The sequence below is a fragment of the Vicia villosa genome, linkage group LG2 (assembly GCF_029867415.1).
Source record: "Vicia villosa cultivar HV-30 ecotype Madison, WI linkage group LG2, Vvil1.0, whole genome shotgun sequence".
Classification (NCBI taxonomy): domain Eukaryota; kingdom Viridiplantae; phylum Streptophyta; class Magnoliopsida; order Fabales; family Fabaceae; genus Vicia; species Vicia villosa.
Window position 1 is genome coordinate 53,016,640 of NC_081181.1, and position 16,319 is coordinate 53,032,958.

Here is a 16,319-nt window from a genome sequence, read left to right on the forward strand (position 1 = left end):
TTCGTGTCACTTTGGTCATTAACTTTCTAAATGTTTCATTTTAGTCTAATTAGCGATTGAAAAACTTTGAAAAACGGTCGCTAAATCCGTCATTAATTAGACAAAAAAAGACTAAAACGAAATGTTTTGAAAGTTAAGGGACCAATGTGACACGAAAAAAAATTAAAGAACTAATATGAACTCAATGATATAATTAAGAGACCAAAATGAATATTTTACATATTACTCCCTCCGTTTCACAATAGGTGTCCTCTTTCATATTTTTATCTGTCTTAAATTATTTGTCCATTTAGAATATCATTGTTATATTTATTTTTTTCATTAACTTAACATTATTTATTTTGTTTTGATTCATTTAACTATTCTACTATCTATTATTAATAAGGTTATTTTAGTAAATGACATTCATTTTATTATTGAAATCAACATAATTAATTATTATCTTAAATGGGTAAAAATCTCAAAGAGAAAATCTATTGTGAGTGTAAGGAATAGTTAATAATGATTCCACGTGTGAACAAGTTTAGGAATATATCTTAAACTAGCGGGATATCCGTGCTATCGCACGGGGCCGTTTGGGTTTAATATTACGTGGATAAGATCTATCTTATAAAGTTATTCCGTATATATTTAAACAATACTCATATTAATTGGATGACTATCGGAATAAAAATAAAACATATAGTATGTTAAATAAAATATATAAATAAAATATATATAGATATGTATTGCTTAAAATTATAAGTTTAACGTGTATGAATATAGTCATTAAAATCAATGCATATAAGAATAATAATAATAATTAGTAGATTTTTCTTATTTATTAAAATATTTGTAACTTGTTTCCGTTAATAAAAATAATTGTATCACCAATATCTTTTTTGCATTTATAAAAATATTTTTAACTTATTCACGTTTATAAATATAATTGTATTAATAGTAGACTTTTTCTGTTTATAAAGTTATTTGCAATTTATTTTCGTTTATAAAAATAATTGTATCAACAATAGTGTTTTTTCGTTTATAAAAAAAAATTGTATCAACAATAGACTTATTTTGTTTATAAAAATATTTGTAGCTTATTCCCGTTTATAAAAATATTTGTATCAACAATAGACTTATTTTCGTTTATAAAAATATATGTAACTTATTCCCGTTTATTAAATCAATTGTATCAATAGTTGACTATTCCCGTTTATACAAATATTTGTGATTTATTCCGGTTTATAAAATCAACTGTATAAACGAAAGACTTTTACTTTTTCCCGTTTATAAAAATATTTGTAATTTATTCCCTTTTATAAAATCAATTGTATCAACAATAACTTTTTTCCGGTTATAAAAATACTTATAACTTATTCCAGCTTATAAATATAACTGTATCAACAATATTTTTTTTTTTAATTTATACAAATATTTGTAACTTATTTCCCTTTATTAATATAAGTGTATCAACAATAGTATTTTCTCTTTTATAAAATATTTGTAATTTATTTCCGTTTATAAAATCACTTAACAGTAAACTTTTCTCCGTTTATAAAATGTAAAATATTTGTAACTTATTCAAATTTATAAAATATTTGTAACTTATTTGAAAATATTTGTAACTTAATCATTAATTTAAAAATATTTGTATCAACAATAATTTTTTCCCTTTATAAAAATATTTCTATCAAAAATAGATTTTTTTCGTTTATAAAAATGTTTATATCCAAGATACATCTTTTCCCGTATTTAAAAAGAATGTCGTTTTAAGAAAATTGGATAAACAATATACATTAAAAAATAAAGTAACACTTACATTTAATTTATGATAAAATAATTTTTTAACTTCTAAATTATAAAAAATTTAGTTTAAAATTTTTATTTTGTTTTAGTATTTTTATAACTTAGAAGAGCGCTACATAAATGTGAAACAAAACACTATGCATGGAATACATGATGAACAAAGCAAAGTAGTTGTATTATGCTTGAAAGGTTATTATTCTTCTATTTCATTTTATAAATTAATAAATATTAAAATTTATATATTTACTTGCATATTCTTATTCTATAGTTTAGTGCAATTTTAAATTAGTGCATGATAAAATTACGTAAGTCCGTTTGTGATATTATACTTAAGAAATATTTAATTTAATTATAAGTGTTATTTTTGAATTAATATAAGCCATTGAATTTATTTATATTAAATTTCCATCATTTTAAAATCAAGACTTTATTGATAGTATATATTTCCACTTTTACATGACTGTGCAATATATTTCCCTTTTTAAAAGTTCTATTTACCTTGTCGTTATTGTATTAATTTTCTTAATTTTTAATATCATTAATTCTTTTAATTATCAATAACATTTAATTTAATTACTTCACATTATTTCACATTATCATTAATTCTCTTAATTATCAATAACATTTGATTTTCTTATGTTTTTTTTTCACATTATCTTAAATTTTTAATATATTGGTGTCTTTTTCCATTCCTCTACTTAAAATCCATAATAATTTTCAACAAAACTATAAATTATCTTGAATGCATATGCCAATATAGTGATTAATTACCTAATAATTCAGTAAATTTATTGTATAAATAATAAAAATTAAGATAAATTGAGAAATAAATTCTAAATGAGGCTGATATCTCATAGATATGCTTACATCTAACCGTGAATCCAGATCAGTTAACAAAACTCAATTGAAACCAAATGAGTTAATTGTAAAACTAAAAAAAAAAATTCAAATCTAAAATTTATAATTGCTTTTTATCACATATCAGTTTTTAAATCCTTCTTATTATATCATATTTACAATTTTAACCAACATACAATATATACGGTTCCCCGTCAAACTTCAGTTCTAAATGAATATCTACACTCCATGGTACACACACTTTTGTTTTCAAAATATAATAAAAATATAAATAATGAAAATAAAATTGGTTTACCAAAATAGTTTATTCTTTTTAAAAAAAAGACATATTTTTAAATCAATAGATTAATATCAACATCATATGCATACTATATCAGTATCCGTGTGTTTGCAAACATTTAATTTTGAAATTTAATTTTAATTTCAAAATTTTATAATTTAAAATTATCTATTTATTTTGCTTTTATTATAAATTAAATTATATTTTAAAGTTATTAATAATTAATAATAATGATGAATTGGTTCCTCCATGATAAATCATTTAGTGCAATTTATTTATACTAAAGATGCAAGCTTCCTCATATAAGAAAAAGAATCCAACAGTATGAAAGATAAATAATCTTTTCTTATGATTGGAAAAAACCAAATAGAACAACTACCTAAAATATTCATGGCATAGGCAAAACATGAAAATGTGATATAACCATATCATTTAACTAACATACTGATACATATATAACAACACAAATCCATCGGTAGTGTTACATAGAAGAAAAGGTATCCAATTAAGGTGCCATTTCAGTCTTCAAAACTGTGACGTACGATGTCGCAGCAGGAGCTGTAGTTGCTGGTTGAAGAAGTTGTTTCTCTACATTCAGAATCTCACCTTTTGAAAAGAACAAAGAAAAATATAAGCAATCAAATTATGTTTAACAAAATACTAACTGAAAATTGTCAAATGATACATAAAAATTACTATTCTAGAAAGGAACATTAATTTCAAATAATTGAAGAGAATCAATCATATATACCTGATTTTCTCTCTCTCAACCTTTTATTCTACTGGAATTTAATATCTTCAATTTAATTCCCTCTACTTCTACCGGCATGCTCAGTTTCTATCACCTAAACTATATCTAAACTATATTTCTCATTCTTATAATCACTAAAATATAGCTGCTAAAATTTAAAAAAGAAAATTAAAGAGAAATGATTATTCTGTAGAGATAATATTTTTAGGAATAGCCTTTGTATATCAATATCAAATGGAAAAACATGTAGAGGTAACAACCAATTTAGAGAAAACTATAAGGGAATGTTTTTGCAAGGACATAACATAACTAAGAGACACATGTTGTCTAATCCCACTTGATTCACAACAACCATGAACTGTTGATGCAGCTCAATAGACCAAACAACTCACAACTTCTTCATTGTGGAACAATCATCTATCTCATCTACTTCATCTTCCTCAATAGACCAAATAATGAAGAACAATCATGCAGTCCTGTTTCAGCAGAAAAAATTTCAATTAACCACAAACATTAAAAATATTTTTCTTAAATCATATTAAGCCATGTAAAATTGCAAAATTATATTACTGCAACTACATATCCAAATAACGATATAGTCGTGCCATACTGCCACTGTATTCTTTTATTGTCAAAAAACTATATACCAACACTTTTTGCATCCTCAACAATCTGTCAAGTATAAATTAATAAAAGTAGCATTAAATCATGTTGAACCACAATATATATGCAAATCACGGGGAAAGCGAAGTAGCATCAAATTCATCACCTAACAGTAACAACAACTAAAAAAGTAACATAATTTGTTTTCAATTGCTTTTGTCTTTTGATATAAGTCTACACAAATCTCTCATGTCAATATACCCAAATTTCAAAAAAAGTCATCACAGAATACCAACTACATTTTAGAATATTATGGGCGTATAAAACTTGGAGTGAGGATAAGACCTATGTTCTATTAGTAGCAATAGTCGATGACGCCTTTCCTCCGAGATATCTTCAATCTTTTTCCTGAACATACAAATTAAAATTAAGTGAGAGAAAAATCGATTTATTCAGATTTAAGAACAAAAAAAACAAAACCTTTTTACAACAACTAATCAAAAGATAACAACAGCTGAAGCATACATGTTGACGACAACATCAACAATGACCTAAATTGGGTTCTGATCAGTGAGAAAATTGATAATCTCCATAGCATGCTTGATGATACCAACATGAGCTTCTTCTCATTGTTCCTCCTGTGCATTATGAGTGAGTTTGTCAGCCTCTCAACAATAGGACACTAGGATTTCCTAAACCTCTTCATAGAGTCACTCTACAAAACATCAGTGAGCTAACACACCAAAAATAACAAAGTAATCTGAAGTTCAGCTTTGGTTCATACAATTCAACGAACACTTTGTGGACAGACTAACAAAACAATCAATTTCAAAAACAATTGTTTCTCTCTGTAACAAAAACAAAAACACGAAAAAGAAAAAACCTGTGTTAAACTCGTTTCAAAGACATAATGAATGTACGACGCCTTCAAGGTCTCTCTTTTATCAGCCTGTAAATACAGTGAGTTAAGGGTAGTGTTATATGAAAGATAATACTCTATCAAAGCAGATAAACAACTTCAGCACCCATAGATATATCTTTGCTTCCAATTGCAGCTGAAAGCTCTAATTGACGGGTTGGGTTCAAGCCAATACTAGAATCAATAGCTGCATGAGGATAAATATACTGCACATCCAATTGAAAGTCAACCCTTCAATTAGAAAATGCTAGGAAATAGATGATGAAAACAAACCTGGGATTTGGAGGGTTAAGGAGTAGCTCCGACACCGGCAGAAACACAATATCCCTTAAAAAAGTATCTTCTTTTCCAGATCTGCATCATGTTCTCAGTCAGAATCACCGCCGCAGATTAAATCCCAACCGCACCTCTCATAAACTTCGACGCCACCAAGAACTTCTACCAAATCGCGCCACCCTTCATATTTGGATCAAACCGCGACTGATCCCCTCCAACAGCAGCCACCGTGATCCTTGTTTCAACCATGTAAGCCACACAGATTAATGTTTGGATGAACAACAAATTTAGGGTTTGGAATGTATGCATCCATCTTAATATCCTTCAACAGTAAATCAAACGTTGTAATCTTGGGAAAGGATGCTTTGGGTTGAAAATCGTGAAACGTGTTTGCAGTATCAATGTATTTGTTGGCTGCTCATATTTCACACCTAGTTTTAATGTTGATGGATTTTTATCGTGATAATAAATATAATTAAAGTTTAGAGGGATAATTGTGTAGTTGGGTAAATAAATCGTGCAGATTTTTGTAGTGATGCCTTGTTAGCAAAATTTGAATTACAATCAATCATGTTTCAGTATTTAACACAAAGACTAATGTGCCCTTAATGATTAGATTAGTTTAAGTTAAACTCAGTTTGGGCATACGTGGAAATTCCAAGTACTTTAATAGATTTCCTTCTTTCAAAATTTAAACAGCAAAAGGAATCTTCCTATTGAATGTTACATGAGTGGAGGTCCTTTTATTACGTCCCCATATCTTTTCTTTGGCGCCATCTTTAAAGAACGAATGGCCCTACTTCTCTCGTTCTTTTGTGTTTCTTTTTTCCCTTTTCAAGATAAGCATAACTTCATTTTATTTTGGTTCTATAAATTCCTGTCCTAAGAAACAAATAGTTTAAGTTTAATTTTAATTTTCATTATAATGAGGTCATTGTTTTTCTTTAGTACCTTTCTTACATGGACACTATTATTTCAGTGGTCCCCCATGGCCAATACTTTGCGTTTTCAGAATCGCATAAGCATCTCTATTTGGAGTTCATATGTAAAGAACTCATGATGTCTCTGATGCTGTATAAAAACATGATGTCTCAGATGCTCTTATATAGTTCTTAGTAGCATTTCCTTTGAATCTGGCTCAAAACTGAAAGTGAACGACACGAAAATTTAAATAGTTAGTTATTCAAAGAGACATGCCAAATCTACCGGGTAGAAAAACTTACTATAGAAGCACACGAAAAATCCAGCTTGTGTAACATTTTTCAATCTTCAATTAAACCTGAAAAGAGAAATGTCGTATTATTGATCAATCCAAATCATAGAAACCCTTGAATTAAAAAGGAAAATTGCAACAACAACTGTGACAAAAAGTAGGACATAGATTCTCAATTTATGATGGAAAGTAAGATGACCATGAATTTAATGTACATTTTATTTTATGAAAGAGATAGATGAAGGATGGTAAACATATAGATACACACAATTGAGCTTTTACAAGTTAAATATTGCAGATCCAAATCCGGAAAAATAGACCTGGATAGGAATGAGATTATAGGCCATAACCAAAACATGTCATGATGAAAAATATGGATCATGATTTTTTATGAATGAAGATAATCTCAACTTCATATACATACAAAAATACACAAATATGACAAAAATAGAGAATGACAAACAAACTCACCATTACTACAAAAATGAAACCAAAATCGAAATTGGAGAGAAATTCATTAATGTACAGGCAAGGATCACAAACTAATACCTCAATCCTTCTCAACTATTTTACATCACAAATATATCCTTGACATTTTTCACCTTCTCCATTTCAACTTTTCATTTAATCTTAATCTTATGTATATTAATTATCTTTTTCTTTTGGCTTCTTAATCTTAATCTTAGCATTATTGCCAGTGATTGCAGTTGCGCTGCAGGGGAATATTCCGCCCGGAAGATCTTTCCATATTCACATGATTTACATTCTGTTGAGACGTATGATGAACGCAACGGCTAACTACCGGCGGCGCCGTCGTATACTTCCGAACAGAACCTCCACCAGTAAAAGATGATGAAGAAGATGTCGACGACGCGGAAGATGAAGAAGAGACGGATGCTGTTTTTGACATAGTTGGTAACGGAGGTTTGGAAACCTTGTTCAAAGATCTCGGCGGTGAAATGAACGCTTTGATCTTCAACGGCAGTTGCGGCGATGCGGTACGGTCGTATTCTTCGATTAGGTTGACGAGATCCTCGTCGGAGGTTATGGAAACCAAAGCGTCGAGGTCTTCGGCGGGTAACTGGCAGCGGAGGTGCGTCACGGATGAGCCACAGAGTTCTTCCAGCTTCGGAAGCAGTTCTGTAACAAACGCAATTACGGTTATTAGGATTTGCAGATAGAAATTTCATTATCCGAATGTAAAATTCAACCGCGAAAGAGAAATAACTGACCGGAAAATTGAACAGAACGATCGACGGAGACGACGCGTGTATGGCCGCCGAGGTAGCGGAGTTTGCCGTCGGGATAACGAGGGAGGATTTTGCCGCCGTAGCTACAGAGGAATTTGATGGTGGATTTGGGAGAATCCGGAGCGGGTTGGGAGAGTCCGAACATGATAGGTTCGGGTTACGGTTTAGGTTGGTTTGAGTAAGGTGTACTTTAAAATTGGAGGATTGAACTGTGTAAAGTGAGTTGAGTGAAGTTTGTTGAAGAAAAATGTTTTGGGGTTGAAGGAGCTTAGGATTTTAGTGTTGCGTCTTCAAGCCTAACTGTGCTGCCATTTGTCCCTTATTTATAGGGATTTTCACTAGGGATGCTGCCCGACATGACGTTACTTAATGTAGAATCTTACTTTTTGAAAAATGGTGGAAACCAAAAAGTCATAAATACAAATTGTTTTGATATTTTTCAATTCAATAAAAAACTTGGTGAAGAATTTTTTTTATATTTTTAAATTATTGTGGTTAGGAAAATCAATATTTTTTAATAATGTTTTTTTTCTAAAATATTTAGAAATTATAATAAAAATTATTTTGATTAATTAATTGTTTTGATAATTTTAATTTAAAAATATAGGAGTATAAGTAGGAGTGCTCAAAACCGTACCGACACAATAAAAATTTGCAAATTAAACCGAACTAAATAGAAAATTACAAAAAGTTACATTTGGTTCAGATGTGTTTGAGTCTTTTATAATAGAACTGTGCAATTCAGTTAGATTTGCGGTTTGTATTTTTCAAACTGAACCAAACTAAATTATGTTACAACTCAAACTCCATTTAACCCACATTCAACCCAAACTCAAACATAGTATACCCTAGCCTTACGATTACGAACGATTTTATCTTTCTCACACTTAGGGTTTTATTTTGAGTCTTCTCAAATCTCTCATAGAAGTATTGTCATACCTCAAATTTGTCCTACCCTTTATCATATGCCTTTTACATTTTATTCCCCTCGTATGCACATATCCTCAATTAGGTCATATAATAAATCATGCATCATTGGTCTTTACTTTGGCATTGTGATCAAGGACTAAAGCTAGGGTTTTCTCTTGATTCAAGGTTATCAAGCTTCAAGGTGTTCAAGCATCCTCATTTCTCAAGTTTATTTAAAGCACAAGGGTTCATAAGACTGTTCAACCTCATCAAGGGTTTAGGGCTTCATTGCTTCAAGATTGATCGCAATCTCCTCTTCAACTGGCACAAGATTAGGGTTTTGGTCAAAGTCAATATATGGCTGACTTTTTGAGCAAAACTTGATTCCATTGGTCATATGTGATTCAAGACATCTACGTGTACATCATTGAGCTTATAAAAGGGTTTCAAGAGGTTCCAAGCAATAGTAGGAAAGAAATTTGTTCAGTTGGGAAAAGTCAAATGTGGCTCAAAGTCAAAGTTTGACTTTTGAGGTTTTTGGACAACCATGAGCATTTCAAGTCATTATACATGATAATATGAGATTTGATCAATTTACATAAAGAGAAATCAAGAAAATCATGAAAGTTGCAAAATTACGGTTTTTAAAATTTTTCTAAGTAAAAGTTTTCCATGTTCATGTGGGTGACTTTCCATGATCATATCTCTCTCCTTTTGAAGATGATGTGCAATACTACAAGTTTGTGCAAGATTTGAAGTCAAAAGAATTTCTTAAGTTGTTTTAAAGTCATGTCAAAGTTAGAGTTTCAAGTTGCTAAAATTGACCAAACACTTAGAAATTTTTCTAAGTGTTAGGCAGTTGAGATTTATGATTTTCCAAAGGGGATAACATTTTACCAGGACTTGATCTCAAGGAGCTTCCAACATCACTGTTGTAGTATGATATAAGACCTTTAGCTCGATATCAACTTGAGACAATTCAATCATTGAGTGAGAAGTTATGATGATTGGAAGTTGACATGTTGAATCTCGTCATGTCCAAGTGCATGTACAAGCTATGCCCAACCTGAATTTGGACAAGCTTTTGGACCACTAATTCACCTCATTTGCAAAAGTGACCAAAAAAAGTTCTCTTCATTTTCACTCCTTGTATAATTCTCCTTCACATTGCAACTTCATAAACTCATTCCTTATGCATCAAAAACATGTTTGAAATTGCTTGAAAATCAAGAAATCCATTAACACCACTTTGCCACTTAAAAAAAATCAAAATGCTCAAAACCTGTTCTAGATCCTTCTCCATGTGCCAAATCATCTCTACACATCATAACAAACCTGTTGAACATCTCCCAAATATTCATTCCAACCCAAAGTTGCCTTGAATCCCAAGCTAGCTTCAAACCTCCCTCAAAGTTTAGCATTAAATCTCACTAATTCTAACTAGGGGTGGGAATAGGCCATGCCGACTAACAGGGGCCTATGGCTCAGCCTACATAGGCCTAGGCCAGACCAGGCTTTTATATAAATAGAAAAGGCCTAGGCTTTTTTATAAGCCTATTTAGCTAAAAAGGCTAGGTCACAGGCCATATAAAAAGCTTTTTAAGCCTCTGAGGTCGGCCTATTTAAATAAATTTGAATAATTTTATTATTATTATATTGTATTTTGTATTTTGAATTAAAATATAAAAATAAACATTAGTTATCTTAAAGAAATCATGAAAATAAGATGAAAAAGAATCTTATGAACAATGTCATAAGTTTCTTCCATAAGTTCTTTCAAACAAATAGTATCAGAAAATTTATACTACTAGGTAAACTCAAATTAGTCAATGCAAACAAACATTTAATCTCACTGATCTTTTAATTTGTTAGTTTATATAAAGTTGAGTTAAATGACTTATTTACAAATGTTCAAATGAAATAGGCTTTTAAGTAGGCTAACAGGCCAATTAGGCCTTCAAAAAGGCCAGGCTCAGGCCAAAAAAATAAGCATACGATAGGCTACAAGTCAGGCTTAGGCTTTAAATTTTTTAGCAGGCTAGGCTCAGGCTTGGCACAACCTTGCTCGGCCCAGCCTATTCTCACCCCTAACTCTAACCCTCTAACCAAACCTTAGGTATGGATCCAAACCAATTCAAAACTTCCTCAGCAAGCTTCTCCTCCTCTATATAACAACATTTCCCTCCGAAATCTAATAATCACCATTTTTCATAAAAACTCTCTCTCTCTCTCTCTCTCTCTCTCTCTCTCTTCGAATTTCATTTTCTCTTCACTCTCTCTCTCTCTCTCAAATTTCTTCACATAATCATCATCAACACCATCAATAAGCACTTCTGTAACACATTTCCAAGCCTATTCCCTCAAGATTCCAGATCTGCATCTTCAAGCTCTCATCAATGGTGAAAAAGTGAATTTTCCAATTCAGTAAGGTTTTCCATGATTTAAGACTTCAAACTTCATCTATACATCATGTCTAAGCTACTTCAATTCGCGTCTGGAACTCCTGAATTAAGCAAATCGATTTTATTTCTTTGTCACCAAAGCTGATTTCGAATGAGCAATTCAACATAATATGAAGTAAAATAGGTGTTAATTCTTCATTATTGAACCTCTCTAAAGATTTCTGAATCATTCTCTTTGCTTGAACCAGCTTGAGAAGGCGCATCAGACATACTACGACCAGTAAGTTTCCTTCAACTTCGAACTCTATGATTTCAACATAATTTTACATAAAACTCAATTCTATCTCGTGTGAAATTGATCACTGAGCAAAAGCCCTAAGTTCATTTGCATTGATTCTTGTTATTAGTCATTTAATTTTAGTTTTAAGAATTAGGGTTCATATGAGTTTTACTTTTATTTGTAAATTTGAGGATGAATCTGGAGAATCCAAGGGCATATTTGAGATCAGTGAAGAATTTGGAGTGGATTGATGGTCATAATTTTAATTTCTGGGAAAAATCTTCACCGCCCATGGTGGAGGACGGTGGCCAGAATCTGGGAATGAAGATGAAGGAGGGTCCGCCGTTTTTGATCAATTTGAATTCAAATATTTTGCGTGGCAACTTCCTATTGGTCCAACACATCATTTTCTTTTTTTATTTTGTTTTTTTTAATAAATCAGATAACTAGAAAAATGAAAATAGAGGGATAGGGTTGGGCCTGGGCAGGAGTTCCTTTTCACAGATCCATTTTCATTTTCACACCCCTTACCTAATTAAATTTCTATTTTCTTTTTTTTAAAATTATTTTGTTAATTTTTTAATATTTTTAATGTAACATCCCGATTTTATTAGCTATTTTATTAATTATTTTATTTAGTGTTTGATTAATTAATTATTTATTTAATTGTTATGTGTAGGGGTGGAAAAACAGGTAAAACTCATATGTGTAGGTGTAACATCCCGCCTTATGCCTGCCAAAAAGTGAGCGGGGCGGGCAAGCCCGCTAAGTTAAATGGTTATAAAAAGCATGCCCGCCCCGCCAAATAAAATGGGCATAAAAATCGTGCCCGCCCCGCCAAGGTGACGGGTTGGCGGGCGGCGGGCTTGCCCGCCTATTTTTTCTTTTATTTTTTTAATATATTAATAGTCTTTTTTTACCTTTCAATTAAATTTTTCACTTTTTTTTAGAACAATTATTTATAAAGCATATTTTAAATAAATTTTACGTAAAAAAAATATTACATATATTTACAGATAAATGTATAAAATAAAACCATCAAGAATTTGAATTACTAGAATTAACTAAAATAGGGCGGACTTAAGGCGAGACAAGCTTAACAAATAGGTGAGGTGGGCTTTAGCGGGCGGCAGACTTTGGCGAGACGGGCTAAGACAGACGACGAGTTTTGGCAGGGCGGGCTTTGATAGGCGGCATGCTCAAAATTCCAACCCAACCCGCCATTTATTGGTGGGTGCGCGGGCTGCCCCGGTGGGCCACCGCTCGTTTTGCCACCCCTAGTTATATGTTATAAAAATTATTTAATTATGTGTGTGTATTTATGTTATTTGGGTTAATTTATTTATTGGAGAGATATAGCTAGTTGGGCCTAAATAGTGGTTTTTGTGGGTTGAGCCCAAATAACATAACACTAAGTTAGGGTTTTAGTGTAGTAAGAATATAATATTATTTTGGAGAGAAAGAGGATAAAAAAGGAAGAGAAGGGAAAAAGAGGAAGTTTGGTACTAGAAGAAGAAGGAGATTCTTCAAGGTAAGAGTTTGACTTCCCATTGTTATGATTCTATGTGATTCTATGCAATGAATAGGATACATGTTAGGATGGGCTGTTCCAATTTATGGGGTTTTGGATAGTTAGAGTTTTGACATAAAACTTGGATTTGATGATGAAATAGGTGAAATCATGTGTTAGGTTTTATACCCATAATGATCAATACATTAGGTTGTTGTTGTATAATGAAATTTGGTGTTAATTTGGTGTATTTAGAGCCTATAACATGTGCAAATCGGATTTGGATTGGTGTGAAAGATGCCGAAAATGCACAAAATTTTCTATGTCTAGTGTGATTCGTCGGGCGAGCATCTTGCTTCGTCGGGCGAGTGGTTGTTTTTGTGCCTTCGCCAGGCGAGAGGGGGGTTTTTGGTGACCATGTTTGAGTAATAAAGCGTCGGGTGAGCCATGTTTTTCGCCGGGCGAATAAGCCTTGTTTTGCAAAAATTCGAAAATTCATAACTTCTGATCCATGACTCCGTTTTATGTGTCATTCGAAGCGTCAAGAAGCTAATGAAATTATCTATAGGATATAAGTAGAATGGTTAGCACTTGGTGAATTAATTATGATGTTTTTGTATGAATAACATTTAATTATCTGTATATGCGTGTATGACTTGATGAGTTGTGAATAATATGATGTTGGTATGTTGCATTGTATATGATTCATGACGTATGCAATGAATATATGATATTTGGATGCTCTTTGTTGAGAATTATTATTTGATTCATGTTGTACAACTTTTGGTGAATAATTCATATTAGTTGGATTATTGTGAAATGCATATATTATTAAGATTGTGAGACAGTCTTAATTTGCATATGTTGTTGTTGAGTTGCACATGCATCATTTGTGTCAAGAGGCAATGGGTGCTAGTTCTCGTGGAGAATAGTGACTTGTCCCAAGCTTAGAGAGGGGTCTTGAAAGCTTAAAGAACGGGATTTTGCAGGTTATCTGTCTGGGAGATGGACCCAGTATATCCGGAAAAGATAACAGAGTTGGTACCACATGCATGAGTTGCATTATGTTGTTGTCAAGTCACATACATATAATTGTGTGGATGTTATGTGATGATGTAATTTGTGAACGATTGTGTGGATGCTATGTTGAGCTTTGTTGCATATTTGATTATGTAAAATAGACTTGAGAAATGTTATTTACATGACTGTGATGAATTCTTATATATGTATGCTATGTATTGCTTATTTTCACATATTTTTATGATGATGTGAATTATCACCCTTCTGTTGGAATGATGTTCTATGCGAGATCGTTGAGGTACTGAAGATAGTGGTGCTACGGAGGAGGCTTAGCTTGGAGGTTTAGATCTCTTGTAATGTGTCTTGACTAGGTAGTCATATCGTGCTCTGGTCAATGTAACACTTGGGATTTTGAGTTTTATATCTTTGAATCGATGTTATGAGATATTGTTTTACTCATATATTTTTCCTATTTGGATATGTTATATTATGATGTGTGGCCTTGAGCCAAGATATTATGATATGGTGGATGATGTATGGGAATCATCTGAGTTTACCATTTTCTGGATGAGATAATTATTCCGCTATGATTTTTGCATGTTTGTTTTGAATCCTTAATTACGTGTTACTTGTATGTGACCATAGCATGTTAGAGTGTTATTTTGGTAAATGTGTGTTGTGCCCTCATGAGATGCGTGCTTATTCACTCTGATGTATGCAAATATATGCTTTATTTGAGTAGTATAAAATTGGAGGTGTTACATTTAACACATTAAAAAAATGATAAAAATACTTTTTATTACAAATAATATTTTATAATTTCATTTTTATGTTTTAGATTTCATTTCAATATTTTTTGGCTTTTATTTTAATTTTTTGAGCTTTAATATTTAAAAAAATGGTAAAAAATATTAATATTTTGTTTTTAATTTTAGGTTTTATTTTGAATATTAATTTCTTGATGATAAAAAATCCAAATGCCATGTTATATTTCTCTAATACTTCTAGGGTTTTAAATTTTATGTTTTTGATTAATTCTCCTTAAACTCAAAATGACCAAAATGCCCCTTATGCTTGTGTTGACCTTTTGTTGACTTGTTGATTGATTCTTGATGATCTCTTCATGATGCTTTACTTGATTTTTTGGGTCACCTTGGTTTGATTGCTTGCCTGCTCACATGTTCCCTTAGGATTATTAATTCAATTTTAATCTCCCGATTAATTTGAATTAATTAGACCTTAGGATCTTAATCCATGCATGATAACAATTAGGTTTAGTTCCCTTGATCCCAACCTTAGGTCCATGGTACATGATAACATTAAGTTAAATATTTCCCCCTTAGTATTTTCTTTTGCATAGCATTTTATTTTTCTTACTAAAATAAAAATCTCTTTTCTTAATCAAATCCAAAAATACGTAATAAATACGATGCAGGCAAATACGTCATGAGCCTTAAGTACATGAGAAAATATGAGCGGGGGTTATTCCTTACCTCTTCTTAGAGTGTTTTGTACATGAGATGTTTGTCTCGATCGTACGAAATACTAATAAGTGCCATTTTGTAGTTATTTCTATATTCAGTTTTGCGACACTTATCGTTTGTTTTGCCTCAACTTTTATGTATATTTATTGCTCATGGTTTTGTATAAAATCTACTTTACAAATCAATATTGATGTTTATCCTTGTTTTTGCTTTGTGCTTGGATTGGAGTTGATTTAGGCATAAACTTCTCAAATCTTGTTTTTGGATGAATATTTGTTAGGTTCTAGACTCTAGAGATATATTTAGGCTTAGTATTAACTTTGTGTTAGACATAACCTCTCTGTGTGTGATACGTGATGATATTGAAGAGCGATTTAGGTTGAGTACAACTGGGTAGTAATTTTAAATATTTGATAGGGTAGATGAAATGCAAACCCGAGAGTTGTCTACTCTCCGAAGAATGAATTCTTTTTTTGTTAATAAGTTTTAATTCCCGCATTTACCATTTCAAACTGTAGCGGTGAAATTGGTGAGACTAAAGCCATGGGAAAGACTTAGCTCATTTTGTTTAAATCAGAGTCGCCGCCGCGCTTTATTGTTTCGAAAAGGAATGATAGAAAGAGCGAATAAAACCCACAAAAGTTTTTAAAATCAAAACTAATAAACTTATTAGAGATTTGGGTAAGGGGGTTTGTTATATAAGGGAAGGTTTTAAGCACCCCTCATATCCATGGTACTCTATGAGAACCTCTTTGAAAATGTTATTGTTTTTATGT

At 31.4% G+C, this 16,319-nt stretch overlaps 1 protein-coding gene across 3 annotated transcripts; it reads right to left on the minus strand.

Moving 5' to 3' along the window:
* Positions 1 to 3,855: 3,855 nt before the first annotated feature.
* On the minus strand, positions 3,856 to 8,253 carry LOC131650614 (protein PAL OF QUIRKY-like). Of its 3 annotated transcripts, none has more exons than XM_058920318.1 (8): positions 7,921 to 8,253; positions 7,238 to 7,828; positions 6,699 to 6,754; positions 5,473 to 6,619; positions 5,164 to 5,229; positions 4,806 to 4,918; positions 4,626 to 4,688; positions 3,856 to 4,153 (listed from the first exon to the last, which is right to left on the minus strand). In XM_058920318.1, exons 1-2 carry the CDS (start codon positions 8,081 to 8,083, stop codon positions 7,377 to 7,379), a joined length of 615 nt encoding a protein of 204 aa, XP_058776301.1. In that variant the 5' UTR covers positions 8,084 to 8,253; the 3' UTR covers positions 3,856 to 4,153; positions 4,626 to 4,688; positions 4,806 to 4,918; positions 5,164 to 5,229; positions 5,473 to 6,619; positions 6,699 to 6,754; positions 7,238 to 7,376. The 3 variants fall into 3 exon arrangements, with proteins under 3 accessions (XP_058776301.1, XP_058776299.1, XP_058776300.1); XM_058920316.1 differs by having other exon boundaries at positions 7,160 to 7,828; XM_058920317.1 differs by lacking the exons at positions 3,856 to 4,153; positions 4,626 to 4,688 and having other exon boundaries at positions 4,805 to 4,918; positions 7,160 to 7,828.
* Between the last annotated feature and the right edge of the window lie 8,066 nt (positions 8,254 to 16,319).

Coding starts and splice junctions, on each gene's coding strand:
- LOC131650614 (XM_058920318.1), bottom strand. CDS start 8,083: ATGTTCGGACTCTCCCAACCCGCTCCGGATTCTCCCAAATCCACCATC. Junction 7,829..7,920: donor TCGTTCTGTTCAATTTTCCG/GTCAGTTATTTC, acceptor CGTTTGTTACAG/AACTGCTTCCGAAGCTGGAA.